The sequence below is a fragment of the Macrobrachium rosenbergii genome, chromosome 29 (genome assembly GCF_040412425.1).
Source record: "Macrobrachium rosenbergii isolate ZJJX-2024 chromosome 29, ASM4041242v1, whole genome shotgun sequence".
Taxonomy (NCBI): Eukaryota; Metazoa; Arthropoda; class Malacostraca; order Decapoda; family Palaemonidae; genus Macrobrachium; species Macrobrachium rosenbergii.
In genome coordinates, this window is record NC_089769.1 from 23,777,933 (window position 1) to 23,802,083 (window position 24,151).

Sequence of the window (24,151 nt, forward strand, 5' to 3'; positions counted from 1 at the left end):
TCGATCCCTCGACACAGTTACCTTCCAACGACTCCAGTCGACGGTCTACCCACTGAGAATTCCCCTTCGGTGATAATTCCCCATGGGGATATTCCTGAAGTGGCGTGAATTGATATTAAACGACATTTGTAGCTTCATGATTAAATATATATATATATATATATATATATATATATATATATAATATATTATATATATATATATATATATATATATATATATATATATATATATATATATATATATATATATATATATATATAAATAAATGTTTGCGTGTATGTGTGTGTTTGCAAGCGTTGCAGAAGAGCACTTCAAAATTTGTTAAGGTTTTTGAAGTATGTTTCCTTCCGTGTAATTTGTAGGCACCCCCAAAGCTCATTTGATCTGTGAGATGTACAGTGTGGCTTATACTATCTTGATTCGTTGTTTAACATCTCTTCATATAAATAACCCATAGTTAATCATAAACATGCTTGAAACACAAGTTATCATCATGTGTGCCAACTATACGTTAATATGCAAGAAAAATTGTGACCCGTACGTAATCGTAGATTTGAATGGCTTCACCGCTTGTTATTTTGCATAGATTTACTATACTGGATTTGGAGGCAGAAAGTGTCATATATATATACGAGTATATATATATATATATATATATATATATATATATATATATATATATATATATATATATATATATATATGTGTGTGTGTGTGTGTGTGTGTGTGTGTGTGCGTGTGTGTGTATACATTATACACATGTATATGTCTATATATGTATATATACAAATACATATATAATATATACATTGTACACATATATGTGTATATTATCAACTAAAAAATTCCCCTTCGGTAACATATATGAAAATATATTATTTCCGAGGTAGAGCGAATTGGATATTAAAGGACGTTTGTAGCTTACTGATTGTATATGAATCACGGTGATGTGATAAAAAGTCATAATATGGCTGCGTGTGACAAACGCACTACACGGTTAGCATGGCAGAGGTGGGTGGATATCGTCTCTAAATACAAACACCTGAGTTTGACGGGCGATTTGTATATGGGAGACGATATCCACTTATACCTCACTTGCTGGCCGCGTGGATTAAATGCGTCCACTGTAGTCCTGAGTTCTTGTCCTTCGCTGGTTCGAGCCCACGGGACGACGAACTTATTATCACCTAAAAAATTCCCCTTCGGTAACATATATGAAAATATATTATTTCCGAGGTAGAGCGAATTGGATATTAAAGGACGTTTGTAGTTTACTGATTATATGTGAATCACGGTGATGTGATAAAAAGTCATAATATGGCTGCGTGCGACAAACGCACTACACGGTTAGCATGGCAGAGGTGGGTGGATATTGTCTCTAAATACAAACACCTGAGATCGATGGGCGATTTGTATATGGGAGACGATATCCACTTATACTTCACTTGCTGGCCGCGTGGATTAAATGCGTCCACTGTAGTCCTGTGTTCTTGTCTTTTGCTGGTTCGAGCCCACGGGACGACGAACTTATTATCAACTAAAAAATTCCCCTTCGATAACATATATGAAAATATATTATTTCGAGGTAGAGCGAATTGATATTAAAGGACGTTTGTAGCTGGATATTGTATATGAATCACGGTGATGTGCAGTCATAATATGGCTGCGCGACAAACGCACTACACGGTTAGCATGGCAGAGGTGGGTGGATATCGTCTCCAAATACAAACACCTGAGTTCGACGGGCGATTTGTATATGGGAGACGATATCCACTTATACCTCACTTGCTGGCCGCGTGGGTTAAATGCATCCACTGTAGTCCTGAGTTCTTGTCCTTCGCTGGTTCGAGCCCACGGGACAACGAACTTATTATCAACTAAAAAATTCCCCTTCGATAACATATATGAAAATATATTATTTCCGAGGTAGAGCGAATTGGATATTAAAGGACGTTTGTAGCTTACTGATTGTATATGAATCACGGTGATGTGATAAAAAGTCATAATACGGCTGCGTGCGACAAACGCACTACACGGTTAGCATGGCAGAGGTGGGTGAATATCGTCTCTAAATACAAACACCTGAGATCGACGGGCGATTTGTATATGGGAGACGATATCCACTTATACCTCACTTGCTGGTTGCGTGGGTTAAATGCGTCCACTGTAGTCCTGAGTTCTTGTCCTTCGCTGGTTCGAGCCCACGGGACGACGAACTTATTATCAACTAAAAACCCCCTTCGGTAACATATATGAAAAAATATATTATTTCCGAGGTAGAGTGAATTGGATATTAAAGGACTTTTGTAGCTTTCTGATTGTATATGAATCACGGTGATGTGATAAAAGTATATATATAAATATATATATATATATATATGCATATATTTATATATATATATGCATATATTTATATATATATGTGTATATAATCTGTATATATGTGTATAAATGTATATATGTACGTATGTATGTATGTTTGTATTATTGTATTTATGTGTGTGTGTTATTGCAAAAAACTTGAGTGTTTGTGTGTATCAGGTAAAAGAAATAAAAATGAATGTTGCTGAAACTGATCCTGCGCATTTATGTATCTTGAGTCTTAAACCTTCAATTTTAATGTAATCGCAGTCATTTGCTGAATGTTTTTTTACGCTTCAGTTTCGTGACAAGTTCACTGGGGCCTCTCATCCTCTTTCATTTAAAAAAAAACTTAGAAAGTATGGTTGAAGGGATTTCTTTCTTCACGGAAATGTACTGTAACTAAGAATCTCTATTTTTGTCCTGTGTTATTGGAGCTTCACGCACAAGGGAGTCAGTCATTGCAGAAAGTTGCTTTGAAAAAATATAATACTAGTTTTGAATGTTGTCCATGTTAAGTTTGATGTCGATGTAGGAACCTTCCTAATACCAACACCAGTGACCTTCGTTGGTAGAACGCGTTATAAATACTCATTGCTCATTGTAAGATATATTGATGAGGCACTGTTGCTAGATCATATTTGTTGAGGCCATACATTCTTGACGATTTAATAAATTTCCTTTGGCACCTGTAGTGTTTACTCTCTCTCTCTCTCTCTCTCTCTCTCTCTCTCTCTCTCTCTCTCTCTCTCTCTCTCTCTCTCTCTCTCTCAAGGAGCTGAATGCCTCCATGACATGCTGGCTGGCCCTCTCGCAAAATGCTCCTCGGCATTTATGAATAGTGAAGGTCATAAGAATTAGCCATAATTTGTATTTGGAGATTAAATTATAGCAGATAGCTGACGCATTCATTTACTTATTTATTTCTCCACTGGGCCGTCCGGACCAGTCAAGACAATTATCGTAACTTTTCAGTTAACGATGAAGTTTCTTGATTTGGACTGGATGATACTAAAGGCAATGAACGCTGTGAAATATTGCTCTATTCGTGTCATTTTTGCTTGCAATTATGTATTTTAAGATTATACATGCATACACAAACACATATATATACTTATATATTTAAAATGAGTGTGTACTTTTGCTTGCGTGTGCACTGTAATCTGTCAGATTTAGAATTTTATATAAGAGGAATGACGGTGATTTTTAAGAATTTAGTATTCCCATGTCTTTTGTTAGGGAGCACGGGATATGAGATGCCATAAATCTTATGAATTGGATATCATTGCACCCTCTTGCGAATATTTATTGTCTCAGGGAAAGAGGAAAACAGCTGTTTGTTTTATTAGCCATCGATATCTGGTGTAATTTGCAGTCAGGACCATTTTATTGCTACATGATATCCAGCAATCCGTATGGAAGGTATTGCTTTTGCATGCCAACAACACTATCACGGTGCATGGAGCATCCAGTTTTGATAGCGTTTTGACTGCTATGCTTCCCCCCCTCCCCACCCTTGATCCCTCCTTACTCCTTGTCCTTTTCCTCCTGCTTTCCTTCGTGTCATATTATTTTTCTTTCCCGTCTCCTCCTCTTCCTCTTCTTCTCTCTTTCTTTAAGCATTACTTTTCAATTTAATCGGTTGTTAGATTTAGCCCCATCATGCTGTGTATTTTATTGCGCAAGAGATGTCTCAATTTTGTTCATGGTTTATGCGAGTTGGCCATCCGTCAAAGTCGTTCATGAATTTTACATGTCCGTACCATCAAGTGCAGAAAGCGTTCATACGTTTGCTCGGCTGTGTTTCACCATATGTCGTTCATTGATAGGTTCCGGTGGAAGTACCTGCGTTTTACCTTGTGGCTCTCATGCCTCACTGTTACTCACCACATCTCGCATCAGACTCATCATAGGTCATTTGCATTTTTTTTTATGCGGGACAATTCCCCATACGCTTTCAAACTCCTCTATTGCCCAAGCTTGGTGGCGGGCCCAGCTAGCCTGTGAAATCAGTTCGTTTTGAGATTTTCGGGTTCGGAGAGCCAGAGTGGAAAAATATACTCGCTTGTTTTGTAGTGTTACAGCTTCCCAAAATATGACCTGTTTGTTTTGAGAATGAATTTGTGAAGTTCTTCGAGGATATACTCAACCCCTGTTTGAGACTCTGGCGTTTTGAAGTTCTTCGAAGAAACAATCACCAGTTTGGTCTCTCGTTCTCAGAAGTGAGGACTCTCTCTCTCTCTCTCTCTCTCTCTCTCTCTCTCTCTCTCTCTCTCTCTCTCTCTCTCTCTCTCTCTCTGAATAACTTCCCCTCTGTTTTGTTTTAGGATTTTCAGATTCTGAAGCTTTTGGAAGCCGTACTTGCTCCTCTTGTTGATTCCGTTTTTTTTTTTTTTGTAAAAAATTGTGCGGTTGTATGAGAATTTTATTTTTCGCCTGAATCATCTTTAAAAATATTTCTTTATATTTCATTAGGATCACCTTTAAAGTGCACAATAACTTTTATTTGATTCATCATTTTTAACTGCGTAAGCCTTTTGTTTGCACTGCATACATAAATTTTTGTGCACTGTAGATGCGTTGTTTGTGTTGCATAATCTGTATGTGTTGCTTGAGCGTGTTGTTTGTTTTATGCAAACGTGATGATATATTTCAGAACCTGAGCGATCAGTGACTCTGGGAAGTGATTTCACAATGTTCTTTATAATAATTGTTAAAATTAATCATGGAATAGTGGCATGTCAAGTACTTCAACTTGATATTTTCTTAATCAAACCTGGGTATGCTTTATTTTTCCAGTAAATCACATTGCGGTCTTGATTACACTCATCTCCTGTTATTTTTAGTAATTGTTACATTTGAAGAGATCGTATCTTGGTCCTAAAGCGACTGAAAAGTATGTAATGTAATTAATAATGGGTTATCAGTAGGAAGGTAGAATGTACAGTTCACCTCCTTGCCTTAAAAAACTAAATCTGATTACCTCAGGGGTCTAGTGCGAGCGGCAGTGGTTCAAGTGAAGATACAAAGTTACTGGAGTAAGTGGTATCTTTGTGAAAATTGCATAAATTAAAACTGATTTAGTAAAAAAAATATATGAATTTTTATATATACAATAAATAACGTGTTAATATCTAGCCCTCTCTTAACATGTATTAACTAAATGATATTACCGACAAAGAAAGCTGTTTATATAGTATGAATAATTGCCGTACAATAATGTTCCTGATTTTGATCTAAATGACGTAATTGGCTTTAGGAAGAATGCTTTGATTTTTATTTAATTATTGCGCTGTTTTGCTTTATTGAATGGACGGAAATCGCTATATTTCTTTCTCCGTGGGCGGGGTGGGTGGGTGGGGGCAAGCGTGAATTCCGAAGTATGACGCTGCGGAATGTTTATCAGGCTTCGAATTTGATGTGTGCCTTAGTTTACAAATGTTTGTGCGCTTTGCTCTCAGCTGGCGGCCGGTACGGAAAAGACTGGGTCAGAGAATGGGAGTGATTTTCGAATAAATCAACATTTACGACATGTTTGGGAGAGGTTCAAAATGCCTTTTGGTTAAAGAGGCTAACTGTAGATGGTAAGCCGCAGGAACTATCAGAAGGAAGTTGTTTAGGAAAATGGTTAAAGATGTAGTTTTGTTCATCTGTTATCTAGTAGCTTTCAGTATTGCCCCTATATGTGTTGAAGAATGAAGGTAGCTTGATCGGGGCATCTTCTGTAAATGTCATTTTTGATGGTATAGAAACCTTAAATTTTCTCTAATGTTTAAGAGCACTATATATATTATATATAAGGGTATATATATATATATATATATATATATATATATATATATATATATATATTATATGTTATAATACATACAGTATATGTGTGTGTGCGTATATATATAGAGCCTATGTATATAAATGTGTTTTTGTGTTTGTGCAATACTGATAATGCTTTTATTAGTCAGGGGTTAAATGTAAGCCATTTCGTTCAATTTTTGTCGACATTGTGTTGCAGTATTCATTTGCCACCCAGTATGTAACTCTTCATTAGCAGACTTCACCAACTCCATGATTGTAGAGTCACGTCTTCTGATACGCCTCCTGGTAGTGACCCCTTGCGTTGCCGAAGAGTGATTGCACTGCGATGTCACCTTTTCCACATCGCAGACCAACGCCGGCTTTGACTGAGAGCCACCTCTCTGCCGGGAATAAAAGGAAGGATTTTGCCTCGCCCGTAACGCACTTGAGCAATGGGCTAATCTGAATAATATCATCGTTCGACTGCCGGACCATCGCTCACCTCACCTCTGCGCCATATTTAATAGGCAAGACTGCGGCTCCCACACGTCGTTTTTGTTGTCAGGTCCCCGGGTTTTGAAGGTGCTTTCATATAGCAGAGATTTGAGGCTATTGTGCCCCTTCGGGAGAGTGATATGTTTGTGATATATTCTCTCTCATGATTGAGGTTGGTTTATAGCTATTGTTTGCAAATGTTACATCCTCTGCTACGGGAAGTAATACTTGAGTTGAACGATCAATTTCCCAGTGTTCGCAAATGTTCAACCTTCTCTTTTTCTATACTTACTTACTTTCTCACGATAATCAGAATATTTTTTCATATTTTTCTCATATATGAGACCTTCGTTCACATGACTCAGAAAAATCTCTTTCAACCATTTGAATTAAAAGACAAATTTTAATAGTGGTTAAGGCACCGAAAAAAGCACGTTCCAAAGAATTTACACGATGTAATATAACCGAAATCTCTCACAAATCTCATCTAACTAAAACATAGTTAATTTATCTAAATCTGTTCTTCACTCAGTCCTTGGTTCACCTCAGCCAGTTGTAAAATTCCAAGCCATTGTCCACATAACCACAACTGCTCTTCTGGAAACAGTGACGTCTTACTAATGTATCATGATTATCGTATTTGCCGGCTGTTTAATAGTTCCCATCAGGTACAATATCTGCGAGAATGCTTTCAAACTAATGAACTGAATATATATAGAGATTGTCCTCTTGGTCCGGGAACCAGTGGAGAGTAGACTTACTTCGTACCAACATCTTTGAGTGCTTATAGAAAATATACAATTGATTGTATATATACATACGCACCCACACACACATATACTATATATATATATATATATATATATATATATATATATATATATATATATATATATATATATATAATACATGTATACACATATATACGTATATATATATATTTATAATAAATACTTATATGTCTACATAAAGGAAATAAAGCCTCCAGAGGTCGTTACCTTTCTGATTTTCAACTAGAAATTTGGGATGATGTCAACCCATGCCCCTTCCCTTCAAGCTGTTACCTGTTACATTCGAATGGCAGCCAGTTGCATAGTTCACTATTAAGATCAACAGAGGTTCAGTGGAGTCCGCACAACTTGCTCATATCTCTCTCTCTCTCTCTCTCTCTCTCTCTCTCTCTCTCTCTCTCTCTCTCTCTCTCTCTCTCTCATATATATATATATATATATATATATATATATATATATATATATATATATATATATATATATATATATATATATATATAAATGTTGATATTTATAGATAGATTTCTAAGGAAGTTGAAAGAAAGAAGTTGCTCGGCTAAGTAACTTTTCTTGATCATAAAAGACCTTGGTATCCATTTGCAGTTAGATAGGTTGGTGCTTGGATGTCCGTGGGCAATCCCCGGAACTATCGAACGAGAGCAAGCACAGGACCCATCAGCCTCCAAGCTGAGGATACTATAATTAATAAATCTGTCAGCGATTGGCATAAAAGTACAATTAAAAATGTGAAATGCATAGTAGAAATAGACATTGACATGTCGATGAGAGGAGCTGGATGAAGTACAACTCTGTTTAGAATTAATGATGAATAAAACCAATATTAAGTTTAGTGTTAAGATGAATAAAACCAATATTATATATATATATATATATATATATATATATATATATATATATATATATATATATATATATATATATATATGGGTTCAAATCCGCAGCCAACCGGTCAGAGAGGCGGACACTTTGCTATCCTTGTAGACACCCTGGGATTATGTATGCAATCAACGGATAGGCTTGCTTAAAAGCAAATGGGTGTTACAGACTAATACACACAAACAAACATAGTCACTCCAACATCTAAAAACATAACAGACACCTTATGCCTCTTGACTGTCGACCTAACGGCGCAACGACTCCTCGCTGCTGGGAGAAAGGGCACTGGTGACTGGTACAATACATGTACATACGCAACCGGGGTCTAAGCGATGACAGGCAGGGCAGCCGATCGAGACTACGAAGTCTACCTCAAAGCCAAATCAAAGTCTTCAAAAGAAGGCATCATGCTTACCCTATATAAATGGGAAAAAAGCACGTTAAAGATGATGTAAGAATATATGTATATATATATATATATATATATATATATATATATATATATATATATATATATATATATATATTTATATTTTTTTATAAATATTCTGCTGTTCGCCCTCTCAACATTATTTAGTAAACATATTATTCTAACAAAGACAGGAAGACATCTCTGTCCATGCTAAGGAGGCTGGGTATTTCAAAAAATAACGTCTTTAGCAGGAATAGTTAGCAACAGGGGCCTAAACCCATAGGGAGGGTCTCACCAAGTAACCTCTAGTGAAGGTGGTCTTAAGCTTCCTTTTCCCTGTTCTATGTATCGGCAATGTTTTGTCAAATTTTCAGACTGCCCGAGGAGTAGATACACTGACGCTACAGCCGCCCTGTTTGACCGGAGACGGGTCAGAGAGAGAGTAACGTAATGACCGAGAACGCACGTCATGCTTAGGCAAAACTGTGTCCTTTGTTTCCCCCCCCCCCTTGTCTTTTCATTAGTGAACAACATTACTGTGCGTTTCCCAGAATCTGTATCGTCAGTTGCAGTGCTCAAGCAAACCACGTAACAGTAAATCTGAAAACCGATTGGTATCTGCTGTTTGCTAATATTTCTTTCCCTATATTTCAACCTTTCTATTGTTTCCTCTTCGCCACCATCTACATAATATGGTATAACCAATTTACTTTTATGAAGTCAAGTGTAAGAATATTGCTTAGCGACCCTCAACCATTGCCGTGCAGTAAGTAGGAATTAGGGAAGGTTAAATAAGTAAATTTTAGGCAGCCTTGTGTCTCGATCCCATTGTCCAGAAGAGAATTAGCCTTCACTAATACGAAACTGCGTGCTTTATCTACCAGCATAGACCTCCGTTGTGTTATAAATTTACTTGAAGCAAGGGAAAATTGACTGTGTTCGACGTGGGCGATAGTTCATGTAATTGCCTCGCTATAACTGTACATTCTTTCTTTGTCGGGACCAATTGGGAAGTAAGGGGGGTTTGATGTAATCCATGTGTTGCAGAGTAACCCGTTATTCCCTGTATTGTTTTTTTCCCCGACTGGCGACCTTATTTAATTAAGTAATTGTCTGTCTGTGAGGTTAACTTTTAGCTTTAAATGACAGGTTGTGTGTCCTTGGCAATTCAGGGCCCCATAAATTGCATTAATCAATTAATAAACACACGTCACATTATGTATATATATATATAATATATATATATATATATCAGCCAATATATATATATATATATATATACACGTCATATATATATATATATATATATATATATATATATATATATATATATATATATAACAAAGTCTCGTACAGTACTAGAACTAAGCTACAGAAATACAACGATCTTCCATCATGGTGGAAAGTATTTTTCTTGTTTTCATTTTCTCTCTTTCCTGGTTTTCCATGAAGGGGAGCAGAAAAAACAACTGCATGTACATGAATACACACGCATACATTCAGACTAAATACCGCAGGTTAATTACATTCCTGGCCATGACTTGAGAATGTTACCAGAAGGAACATCAAATGACGCAGCCTTTTTTTTCTGCATGCTATTTTTTGGTGTAGATGTGTTCCATTTTTTTTTTTTTTTTAGAGAGATTTCTTCGCGGTTGTTGTGCAAAATTTCTCAAAGGTTCACGGACGGGAAAGATTGTTCTAGTGTGTTTTTAATTAGAGGTTGTGAACCCGACCGGATAAGGAAACGTTATTGTCCGATGTGATATAGAGCCCGGAAACGTGCGGCTTATTTCCTCTCATGATAAGGTTTGAACTTTCCATTATTTTTGGCGTGCTGAATTCACTGCGTTACTTCATGATGGCGTTATTATGCTGCAAATCATATAGTTACTGGGAGAGAGAGAGAGAGAGAGAGAGAGAGAGAGAGAGAGTTAATGTGTCGTTGGTAACCAAATGCATCTCACTCAACGTGACGGTGAGAGGCTCATTATGCAACATATTTCACAGGCCCATACTTAAGAGAGACAGACAGATATAAATCACATTTAACGTGTTTAGTGTGAAGTAAGCTCATTAAAAGTTATTTGATATGGCCCATTATATATATACATATAGATATAAATATACATTTATATATATATATATATATATATTTATTATAATATATATAATATATTACTATATATATATATATATATATATATATATATATATATATATATATATATAATATATATTTATATATATACATATATACATACACTGATAGCCTTGTGGTTCTTTGCATCCCATAGGATGAAGTTGTTAGCCCCACACTCTTGTTTACTTCGGTTGCCACCTACCATACCGATCAACTACCAGGGGCATAATTCTCTGAGTTGCTCTGAAGATTTGAAGAGTTATTTCCATAAAAAGGAAGCAGTGCTTTGGACAACCTGAAGAAAGAAATGTCATATGACGCAGAGGACTGTTGTTGTGCTCACAGTCAGCATTGCCTTCGTAAGAGTTGGCTTTGGCGTTTCATCCCAGCTGATACAGCCACGCACCTCAATTTATCTCTCTTTCTTCTTCCTTGCCTTATTACACGTCATTTGTGCTCTGGGAATGCGTGACCCCCGTCTCTCTTATTAATCCCTGCATTCCGTTTTCTGTCGCTTCCAGCCTTCCCCTGGAGGAGCGTCCGAATTCTTTCCCTCCTTGTAATTTGGTTCGTTACTGTCAGTTTTGACCTGTGAATAATAGGGAGCGCAAGCATACACTCTCTCACGCTGATTTAATGCATCTGAGGCTCGACTGTGCCCCAAATTATTAGGCCAGATCATCCGTTTTGGTTGGGGGGGAGGTTTTCAGGTTGCGATCTCCAGCAGATTCGTCTCATTATTGAAACGTCGAGTGCTCTTCCAACACCTCTCCTTTTCAGTCTATTCTTAAAATGATAAAAATTGCATTTTTGCCGGATTTGAGAGAGAGAGAGAGAGAGAGAGAGAGAGTTTTTCAAATAATTTTCGTGTTTATACTTTAAATAGTGTGCTATTAGAGTGTGGTTACGCATATCAGAATTGTTTTTTGATAACAGGTCAGAAGTGAAGGGGTATAAATTTCAGATGGCAGCCTTTGTGAACGTATTGCACGAACATTTTCTTAAAATATGTTTCGTACCAGATTAATGTGCATTGCAGCAGGTATTCAGGTTACAGCCACTCACAGTGTGCAGTGAATAGAGACCATGATCCTACAGGTCAGTACAGTTTTACATTGTACACTCTTTTTTTATAAGACTCTTTCTCCAAGTTTGGCGAAGATGGGAATCGTACTTATTGAACAGTTGCTTCGCGGAAAGTCATTCTATCGCTGTTTTAGTATTTTTAAATACATGTATTCTTTTTATTAGCGTGATTTCATTTTATTAGTTATTTTTTGCACGCATAATTATTCATACAGAAGTTCTTAATTTCATCATTACTGAATGCTGTGTCTCCAGCAAATCTTTTGTACATTGATGGCAAATTCTTTTATTTTTTCATTCATTTGCAGTACAAATTTTATATACTATAAATTCTATATATTATACATTACGCAAGTAAGTGTCAACCGCTGTTGAAAGTTACTAGTTAAACATTACAAAGCCTTTTGGAGTTAAGCCATTTGAATTTCCAGCTTTCTCTCTCTCTCTCTCTCTCTCTCTCTCTCTCTCTCTCTCTCTCTCTCTCTCTCTCTCTGATCTTGCCTCATGTTACCTATCTTTTTTAACTTTCAAAACAAACATTTGCCCCAAAACTTTAGCTGCTATTTTGCATGTTAAAAATGTTCAGAGCACTAATAAGTGTCTAAGCTTCTGAACAAAGAGCAACATTTAAAAGTTGGCGGTTATAATGAGTGGCAAAGTTTGAGTTTTGTGAGTTGAGCCCGGTGAATACGACAAATTCTTTTCGCAAAGCAAATATATCAGAAAAGATGTGCGATTTGAATCTGTGTTAAAAGACACCTCGGAATATACGCATTTTATTTTTTGCAACAGCAGCTGTGGCACCAAATGAGATGCATGGACGGGTACGTGTATACACGCATTTAGCTAGACTTTACTAAAATATAGATTGAACACTGAAATTTGGCTTGAGAGAGAGAGAGAGAGAGAGAGAGAGAGAGAGAGAGAGAGAGAGAGAGAGAGAGAGAGAGAGATTATTCCTGTAGGTTGCACAGTAGGTTGAGTTATACAGGGAACGGAGAGAGATAATAGTAATATTCCTTCAGGTTGTACATTAGAAAAGGAATTAGATTTTAAATTGCGTTATACAGGGGACAGAGAAAGATAATGGTAATGTTCCTGTAGGTTGTAGTTGAAAAGGAATCAGATTTTGGGATGAGGTATGCAGGAGGCAGAGAGACACAGAGAGATAATGGTAATATTCTTGTAGGTTGTACTGTAGAAAAGGAATTAGATTTTGAGATGAGGTATGCAGGGGCCAGAGAGAGAGAGAGAGAGAGAGAGAGAGAGAGAGAGAGAGAGAGAGAGAGAGAGAGAGATAATGATAATATCCCTATAGGTTGTACAGTAGAAAGGGAATTAGATTTGTAGGTTGAGTTGCACAGGGAACACAGAGAGATAATGGTAATATTCCTGTAGGTTGTACAGTAGAAAAGGAATTAAATTTTATGTTGAGTTAAAGAGGGGACAGAGAGATAATGGTAATATGCCTGGAGATTGTACAGTAGAAAAGGAATTACATTTTGGGTTGAATTATACAGGGGACAGAAAAATATAATGATAATATTCCTGTAGATTTTTTGGTAGAAAGGAATTAGATTTTGAGTTTAATTACACGAGATAATGATAATAAACCTGTAGGTTGTACAGTTGAAGAGGAATCGGATTTTAGGTAGAATTATACAGGGGACGGAGAGATACAATGACAATATTCCTGTAGATTGTACAGTAGAAAAGGAATTAGATTTTAGGTTGAGTTATACAGGGGACAGAGAGATATAATGATGATAATATTCTTGTAGGTTGTACAGTAGAAAAGTAATCAGATTTTAGGTTAAGTTATACAAGGGACGGAGAGAGATAATGATAATATTCCTGTAGGTTGTACAGTAGAAAAAAAATTAGATTTTAGGTTAAGTTATACAAGGGACAAAGAGAGATAATGATAATATTCTTGTAGGTTGTACAGTAGAAAAGGAATTAGATTCTAAGTTGAGTTATAAATGGGACAGAGAGAGAGATAATGATAATATCCCTGTATGTTGTACAATAGAAAGTAATTAGATCTTAGGTTTAGTTATACACGAGAGAGAGAGAGAGAGAGAGAGAGAGAGAGAGAGAGAGAGAGAGAGAGAGAGAGAGAGAGAGAGAGAGAGAGATAATGATAATATTTCTGTCGGTTTTACAGTAGAAAAGGAATTAGATTGTAGGTTGAGTTATATAGTGGACAGAGAGAGAGATAATGATAATATTCCAATAGGGTGTACAGTAGAAAAGGGGTTAGAGTTTTGGGTTGAGTTGTGTAGAGGACAGAGTGAAATAATGATAATATTCCTGTAGGTTGTTCAGTAGAATAGGAATTAGATTTTGGGTTGTGTTATACACGGGACAGAGAGAAATAATGATAATATTCGTGTTGGTTTTATTGTAGAAAAGGAATTAGATTTTGGGTTGTGTTGTACAGGGGACAGAGAGTGATAATGATAATATTCCTGTAGGTTGTACAGTAGAAAATGAATCAGATTTTAGATAGAATTATACAGGGAACGGAGAGAAACAATGACAATATTCCTGTTGGTTTTACAGTAGAAAAGAAATTAGATTTTAGGTAGAGCTACACAGGGACAGAGAGCGGTAATGATAATTTCCTTTAAGTTGTACAGTAGAAAAGGAATTAGATTTTATGTTGAGTTAGACAAAGATCGAGAGAGAGAGAGAGAGAGAGTGAGAGAGAGAGAGAGAGAGAGAGAGATTTGCATTTTTTTACACATTATAAGGGGAATGAGGTTTTATATTAATGAGCAGAGAAAACGATCAAGATAGAGCAATGCAAACATGGAGGACTTGGTTGCATTCCTTGTTTCAGCTGCTCCTCTCTGTGCCGGAGAGGGGTCGTCACGTCTTGGCTGTGATGTGTAATTCACCTTGAACTTGTTTAGGTGACAGAGAACATCACCGCGTTATTAGTTGTCTGAAACCAGCCAATAATTTAAATTCTTTAAATAAATGATTTAGTCTATTTTTGAAGGAAGGCATTTTTTTTTTTTTTTTAATTTCCGTAAGTGATATACCGATTGTTATCTATTCATTCATTTAGGGAAGTTAAGGTTGTTACTTGTTGAAAGATTATAAGACAATCATCCAACCATTTACTGAAAGAAGTGAATAGCATTCATGGAAAGAAGGGGATGTGGTATTTATTGAAAAAACTTTAAAATATTTATTCAGTGCGCGACTATATGGCTGTTACTTATATTAAAGATTCAGGCAATTATTTGCTGAAAGATTCTATGACCCGCGTTGAAAGACGGCAAGATATCCCTCGCTGAAAAGCCTTAAGGAAGTTATTCACAGAAAAACCTTACGACGGCCTCGCATTGCCTAGATTCATCAAAGAAATGCGAGACTGTCACTCGGTTTAAGGCTGTAAGATAATTATCCATCAAAAGACGGTAAATGTCTCATTCAAAAACGGACTAAAACAGTCACAGACTCAAAGAACCTGTGGCGAGGGACCCTATCGACAATTGAAAGCCATGCGGCTTATTGGTATTATCAAACGATGAACTAATCGTCTAGAATCATTTTCATGAGCGGAGAATGAATTTGTAATGCTTATTTTTTAAAATAAAGCTTGACTGTAATGTTTTTTGTCTTAATGATTTTCTCAAGTTGATATGGAAATTAGGCTAAAAAGGAATAGAGCGGAATCTGTACTGTAGGTCATCGAGTGCTTTCAGAGAGAGAGAGAGAGAGAGAGAGAGAGCTTCGGTAATGGGAAAGAGGAGGGATGGGGTGGAGATGGGGGTTGGCGAAGTTTGGGAAAACTAGGAGCCAAATCCGGTGGGAGGGGCGTCTCAAGCACACAATAAATGTAATAGCAGATATTAGAGTTCTAGAACGCTGGAAGCGGATTAGATATGCGAAGGGTTTTGTCACAAATGAAAAATAATAGGTTAGTCATGGCTTAGCTTTCAAATGTTCTTAGTCTGATGGATCTCGAAATGTTTGTTTATTCATTAAGTGTTTACCCCGCGGTACCGGAAAACAAATGAACTAAACGAGAAAATATCTAATGAGACTACAGTGCATTAGCAAGATAAAATCAAAATTGATTTCCGAAGTGGCTGTGAATTAGAGAGGTGAAATCATTAGTGGCGTAGCTAGGAAATAGTAGCATAGCGTTGAAAGCGGAGTTTTCATTGGAGTTTGGGGAAAAATGGAAGACGTAATATGAAGAGGACTGTGAGTGAAATACTAAGACGAAATTCCAAGTAGAGGCCGCCACTTCAAGTAAATGGTTATGTGATTTCTTGAGCCATGATGTACGTCATTTATAGATTTATTTACTTGTGTCACTAAACTTTTACAGAAATTTTACAGCAAAAGAGGTGAGTTGTATTCGGGCTTACGTTGTTTGGTATCAAAAGTGTATAGCTCCTTAAACATGTTCTGTTTGTAGTGTGGCTCAACTCATATTACCTGATGGAATATATTTATTCCACTAACGAGTGTGAATATGCATAAATAAGAAAACACATTAATAACATTTCATTTTAATCGGGTGCCATTCGAGGTATCATGTAAGCAAAACATATTTCTCTTAAAGTCTAAAAATAAGCACACCTCAGAGTGAAATAACTTCGCCACTCAGGACGTCATAATAACTAAGAGAAAAAACCTACTGTACTGACATGCAAATCACAAACGAAAATGGTTCACGTATCCCTAAAATCTTTTTTTCTTCTTCTTTTCCCACAGGCGCTATTCGCACCACAGTCGTGCTTGATCGCGAGACGGCTCGTGGTTATTGGCTGTCAGTTGTGGTGGCCGATAATGGTGCTGTGCCTCTCACCGACATCTGTCACGTAAGTAATTGAGTCGTCGCTTCTTAACAGTGTGTGTGCGCACTGGAGCGCCAGACGATTTCATGATACGTGTTCGGATTAACTAGCGTGTGAATGTGTTTTATATATATATATATATATATATATATATATATATATATATATATATATATATTATGCTTTCAGGAGAATATAAATATATATATATATATGCACAGAACTGGTTATATATATATATATATATATATATATATATATATATATATATATATATATATATATATATATATATAGATGTACACATTATTGAATATTGTAGCTATTATATTGTACAGAACTGTGATTATATATATATATATATATATATATATATATATATATATATATATATATATATATATATATATATATATATATACATATATGTATATATATATATATATATATATATATATGTGTGTGTGTGTGTGTGTGTGTGTGTGTGTGTGTGTAATGTGTGTGTATGTGTTCATGTTCGAAATCACCAGACAGTTTAACATTTTCTTCTAACTTATATTTTTTTAATATTTATTCCCCTAAATGCCTTTAAATTAGAATGAAACGAATGTAGAAGTTCTCCATCTCAAGAGGATTCGAACATACGATAGGTCAGAGGACTTAGGATAGTGGGTGATGATTTAGCCTTAACTGACTACCTGTGATTTCGAATCACACCTTTTGGGCAGGAGAACTTTTTAGACCATACCCATTAGTTTTAGGGGTTTCATTTGAATTGGTAGAAACGGTAGAAAATTAAACTGTAAAGCTCAGTGTGGTCATTGAAAAAATAAATAAATATTCAGAAAATTAAATACGCACACACACACTCACACATATATAGTGTAAGCATGTATGTTTGTTCACACGCATGTACGATTGCTTAGAGAGAGAGAGAGAGAGAGAGAGAGAGAGAGAGAGAGAGAGAGAGAGAGAGTTGCCATGTTATCCATTTGCCCCAGGAAATGTGCTGGTGGTACCCTAGGGGCCTTGGGAATACAGGGGTAGCATTAGAGTTGTGTACTTAGGTTTCTTATGTAAAAGCCAGTTTTTCTTTTCTTGTACATTTGGTCTGATGGAAGGGAATCTATGGAAGCTGTATATTTTGGCCATGAAAAAAAAGGCTCAGTGGTATGTTTGATTTGATGTTATATTAATCTGCAGGAAAATTGTTTTTCACGCATTAGAATACGGCGGTAGTTTAAGTATGATCTAAATTGTTTGAAGTAAATTTACCTAATAAAACGATCACTCATATCTTTTATGTTGTTTGTGTTGTTGTTATTCTTTTGCTTAAACCACAGACCCATGAAAAAATGTAATCCCAAAGACCACATTTTATTTGGAAGCTTTGTATACCGTCGTAAAAAATAAAGGATATTTACATATCAGAACTCTGGGCTAATGCCTAGTTCATAGCTACATTTATTTGCAAGTGATGTTTTCTTTCCTTTTAAGAGTCGAGGTTTGTATGATTGCATTCATATTTTTAAGAATGTACGTATGCTTTCTTGTATATATGTATGTATATATATATATATTATATATAATATATATATATATATATATATATATATATATATATATATATATATATATATATATATATATATATATATATATATATATATATTTCAACGTTCAGTTAATCGGACATGGTTATACCTACCTACCGAAATATTTTTAAACAGCATTCTGAATATGATTTCTCTCCCTGTCAGTATGTTACTATGTTCTCTTCGGTTCATTTAAAGTAGGCATCTTTTCATGGTGCTGTTCAGTAACTTTTCAGCTTATAATACAGGGGCTGACATAAGATGCATTTCTTTCTGTCCTTTTAAAGGGAAAATTCTCTGTGGTTTAAACGAACAGTAAAAATAATTGGGTTATGAATTGGAAGCTATCTGCCTTTACTGAATCTTTTACAACAGATAGGAATTTCAGTGTTACGGCAACTACAGTTATTTGGCTTCGTAAATAATTATTCTCTCTTCTCTCTCTCTCTCTCTCTCTCTCTCTCTCTCTCTCTCTCTCTCTCTCTCTCTCTCTCTCTCTCTTCCCACCAAGATCATGACTAGCTCTATTAACAGTTTTGTTAACTACTGTTATTCTTTCTTAGATATAGTCGTCTTCCGGTAAATACGAAAACTCATCCCAAATTGATCAAGTAGGCGCCGGACCGCTTAAGGTCCCCCATTGCCCAGAGTAAGATGGAAAGAAAGAAATAAATAAGTAGAGGAAGGGATCCATTAAGTCAACAGTGCATGAGGAAGGCTCCCATCCAATGTCCAGAAACAGGAGACTACTTCTAAGGACCCCCACGGAAGTGTCTGCCGGGAAAGCTTGGGTTTTTCGCATTCATAGAACGTACATTATCTGTTTCTTCTTAAAATGTTATTTTTATGGAGCATCTTTTCTATAAATATGCCATGAAATTTCGCTCATCGTTTTGGGGTTTTCTATGTTTTAATATGGTCGGTTCGTTTACCTACGTTTAGGATGAAACATTTTTTTTTTCAGTATTTGCTCTCACGCCTTACATATTGCCAGTGCTAATTGGAAAGATAGAGTGAACTTTAAATAAAGCCACGAGTTATTTTCCTAATTGAAAATTTAACATAAAAAAGGTGTGAGATATTTGTATTATATAACTTCCATTATTATTTGTAATATTTGTTTCATAAAAAGACTAATTTAAAAACTCAGGTTATTTGCTCCTTAAAAGATTAATTTAATATAGCAAAGGAAACTTATTTGTTTCATAGAATACTAAAGAAACAAAATGTGTTATTGACTTTACAAAAAGATCAACTAGAGAAAAGGTTCGAGTCACTTGTTTTATGAAAGCTCAAACTTGAGAAAAAACGCGAAATTTTTGCCTTTAAGAATAAAGATTAACTTAAGAGGCAACGAATTTTGTGGAACATCGGTATTGTAAAAACCAGAAGTGTAGAAAAATGTGAGCAATTTGCTTTATAAAAGGACCCTGACTCACGCGAAACATATGCCTCGATATCACCCGCATGTCCTTACGTAGCCTTCATGAGGTCAGAGGGAATATGTATGTAAGTACGTATGTTCACGCTTGCTTGAAGGTCTGAGGTCATTAACTACAAATAGCACTTGTATGTTGCTTAGAAATTGTTGAATTCTCCTGGTTAGGGAAATACACTGGTGTGGTCGTACCAGACAAAACCAGTCGAGGATTAGTACACTGATATTTGTTAGTAACTATCATGATTTTGATATTCACTCTTCAAATCTCTGCACCTTTATTCCAGAGAGGAGTTGGCTCCAGAGGACGTTGTAACACTTTCGACAAATAAGAGAGTAAATACAAGGATGATGTTGCTAGCCCAGTGCACTGTCCTAAAATGATTATGGGACAAATATGCCATTTCGGCATTTTTTTGCAGATCCAGTGTTGTATAATTTTGCTGATGTGTTTGCATAGATATTTATGTACATTGCTCTTGTGCATTATATATATATATATATATATATATATATATATATATATATATATATATATATATATATATATATATATATATATATATGTATATATATATATATATATGTATATATATGTATATATATATGTATATATATGTATATATATATGTATATATATATGTATATATATATGTATATATATATATATATATATATATATATATATATATATATATATATATATATACATACACACACACACACATTCACACACACATATATAACAAGCGTAGAATTTTTTTTTTTTTGTCTTCTGCCAAGACTGCCACTATTTTATAACATCTTCGATGTGCAGACGAACAACCAACTTGGGACTCCTCTGAAGACAATCAACATCCCCATTTTATCCTCGAGTCGTTGCTGATAGTGGTGCTCCAGGCGGTGGTGTTATCTGAGCATCAGCCCTGTACATTGTCGGAACAAATATCATTCACTGGTCTGGCGATCTCTTACAAAAGGGGATGGTCAGAGAGAGAGAGAGAGATGACGCTCGCTCTGAGATATGTGCTGTTATTTGAATGTGCCCATATCACAGTTGTATTAATGCTAGTGTCTGTGGTTGTGTGTGACAGAGAAAAAGAGTGAGAGAGAGAGAGAGTAAAATTAAAGCAGTGAGAGAGTGATTAAAATTGTAGTAACTGAAAGAGATTGAGACATTATGTGAAAGAAAATGCAAACTTGAATGTTAAGATATGATCAGGTGCACGCAGGCAAGAAAATGTTTTATATACATGAACTGTTAGGAAGGAGGAATAAATATGCCAGAGAGAGAGAGAGAGAGAGAGAGAGAGAGAGAGAGAGAGAGAGAGAGAGAGAGAGAGAGAATAGCACAATAAAATGGGTGCGCACACATTGTCCATTGTAAACAGAGGCCAATGAAAGCTTTTTCAAGGACATGCATACTCATCCTTCTCCTCCTCCTCCTCCTCCTCCTCCTCCTGCGGCTTATTCATGCATTGGACTTCCTCGCTCTCCTCATCCCTTAAGAAGACTTCAATGCAAGGTCTTGTTATTGTTATGGATTTTCGGATCGGATTTCGCTGTAATAGCGTTCTGGTATTGTTATGGAAATTTGCCATGCTTTTGCTCTACATTTTTTTGGGGGGGAGGTAATCTGACAAAACCATGTTGTGGTGCTTTTATTTTCATAGAGGTAGAATAATAATAATAATAAGAGTATGTATATTATTCTTTTACAATGAAGTGCTTTTTTTTTTCAAAATTTTTATGTGGCGATCTGGCAAAACCAGTTTGTGATGCAGAAGTTTTCGTGGCGGGTAAGGTTCTTGTTATTATTATTATTATTATTATTATTATTATTATTATTATTATTATTATTATTATTATTATTATTATTATTATTATTATGGCCCATAAACTTCCCTAATCTGAGACACCATTTTATTAGCTCATTCATGATGTTTTTTTTTTTTTAGATCATTAGCGAAGCGTACTCTTATATGAACCAAATATTTTACATTCCCGCCACCAGTTGAAGAGTATCATATTTATTCTGCATACTTGCGAGAAACAGCTCATGACTTTTAAAGACTTTTACTGAAGTTCATCTTTGCCCTGTTGACCTTGAGAGAGAGAGAGAGAGAGAGAGAGAGAGAGAGAGAGAGTTGGATTGGACGGGCATGTCTAATCGTGCACGAGAGAGAGAGAATTTTGGATTGGAAGGGTATGTCTAATCGTGCACGAGAGAGAGAGAGAGAGAATTTTGGATTGGAAGGGTCATGTCTAATCATGTGCACAAGAGAGAGAGAAGAATTTTGGATTGGAAGGGCTATTTCTGATCATGTGCAAGAGAGAGAGAGAGAGAGAGAGAGAATTTTGGATTGGAAGGGGCATGTCTAATCATGTGCACGAGAGAGAGAGAGAGAGAGAGAGATTTTTGCTAGGCCTTGGGAAAGGCATGTCGAATGGTGCATCTAAACAGGACGTGCCGTATTAACCTTTTTAACCAGTCGTCTCAGATGACTCATTTAAACAAGTTAGATTCAGACGTCGTTTTAGTTCTTTGAAATGTTGCGGTTCTTTGTGAAAGGCTTCTCAAAACCGGCTGTTCATTTCAAATTCCGTTTACTTGAAAAGCCATGCATGTATTTATTGCATGTGATCAATAAATAGTAAAGTTGGGCTTAGTAAAAAGGCTAATTTCCAGAAAAAATCTTCAGTTTAAGTAATATTAGGACATGTTTTTATGAGCTTTACGTGTATGTAGCCCAAAACATTGATGATTAAATAGATAAGATTAGTAAAGAGGCTAAAAATGAAAATACCCTGACCCTTTATTAGAAGGTGCATTAGAAGCGGCAAAACAGACTTTTTATGAAAACAAAAAAGAAACTTACAACACAAACAGCTTGCTTGTGCACCTTTAAAAGAATAACTGCAAAGATCTCCCCTATATAGTTAAGAATTTTGTAGTTAATGTAGCATTAAAGAAGAAAAAAACAGTAAAAACATGTACTAATAAAGAGCTCTCCTGACAGTATTAAAGGGTGAGCTCTTCAAAGTCTCCGACCGGCCAATGAAGAATTAGAGGAATTTATTTCTGGTAACAGAAATTCATTTCTCGGTATAATGTGGTTGGGATTCCACAATAAGCTGTAGGTCCCGTTGCTGGGTAACCAGTTGGTTCTTAGCCACATAAAATAAGTCTAATCCTTCGGGCCAGTCCTAGGAGAGCTGTTAATCAGCTCAGTGGTCTGGTTAAACTAAAGTATACTTACTCTTTAAATTCCATGAAAGTCTTATGATAACTTTTACATTGGTTAAGTTGGAAAAAATTTGAAAAAAGAAAATAGAACAACATATAAAATGCATAAAATTTGCACAGGTGAACAGTTGAATTTTCTTACATGTTAATGAAATCAATCATACAATCTACTGGGCAGGGACAAAAAAAAAAAAAGATTGTTCCTTCAGCACTGGAAGGAACAATCATTCTCTCTGGCTTTATAAAAGAGACCCTTTGTAAGAAAAATAATATCATTCAAGGCATGTATAAACTTGACCCACAAATCAATCCACATCTCTGGCACCTGTCAGGGATAGATTTTTATACGGGCCACCCCTGCATTTATATTGTGAGTTTCTACTACTATGGGTGAAGTCTTTTATAAGGGCTGAGAACGAAAGCTGAAACCAGTCAGGATTAACACCCAGTCTTCAATTTTCCTGGTGGTGACGAGAGATGTAGAAACCATGTGTCAGTGGTTACAATTGTGCGTATGTATGTGTATATATATATATATATATATATATATATATATATATATATATATATATATATATATATATATACATATACATATATATATATATATATATATATATATATATATATATATATATATATATATATATATATATATATATATATATATATAGTTACATGGGTCATTCGGCAGGTGAGTATAATGATTAATAACTGTAATTTATACAGCCTTGTTTGCTTTACCTAAGACCCACGTAATCCCATCAATTAAAGCTGAAAGTTACCCCAAAAGACAGATAATTAACTTAATTAGATTCGGTCACCAGTTGGAACTAGGTCACAGAATATTTTTATTTATTCTGGAACAAATGCATTAAATAACCCCATTGATCAACCACCTAGTCCAACAAAGTAAATTGTTTAAAGTGAGGAAATCTACATGAGCCAGTAACAGCTCCCCAGTTCGTCCCCTTCGGACACAATGATATTTCCTCTGCTGTAGGTTATAACACAACAGCTGATCGCTCTAGTAACACTATTAGAAGAGGTTCCCTAGTACTTTAC

General features: G+C 35.6%; 1 protein-coding gene across 1 annotated transcript in view; it reads left to right on the top strand.

Annotated features, from left to right (window-relative positions):
- Positions 1 to 24,151, top strand: part of LOC136854674 (fat-like cadherin-related tumor suppressor homolog) — a 723,114-nt gene that overhangs the window by 321,544 nt on the left and 377,419 nt on the right. Inside the window, 1 exon segment of the mRNA XM_067131274.1 lies at positions 16,724 to 16,830. Within this exon segment, the coding sequence (XP_066987375.1) occupies positions 16,724 to 16,830 (107 nt within the window).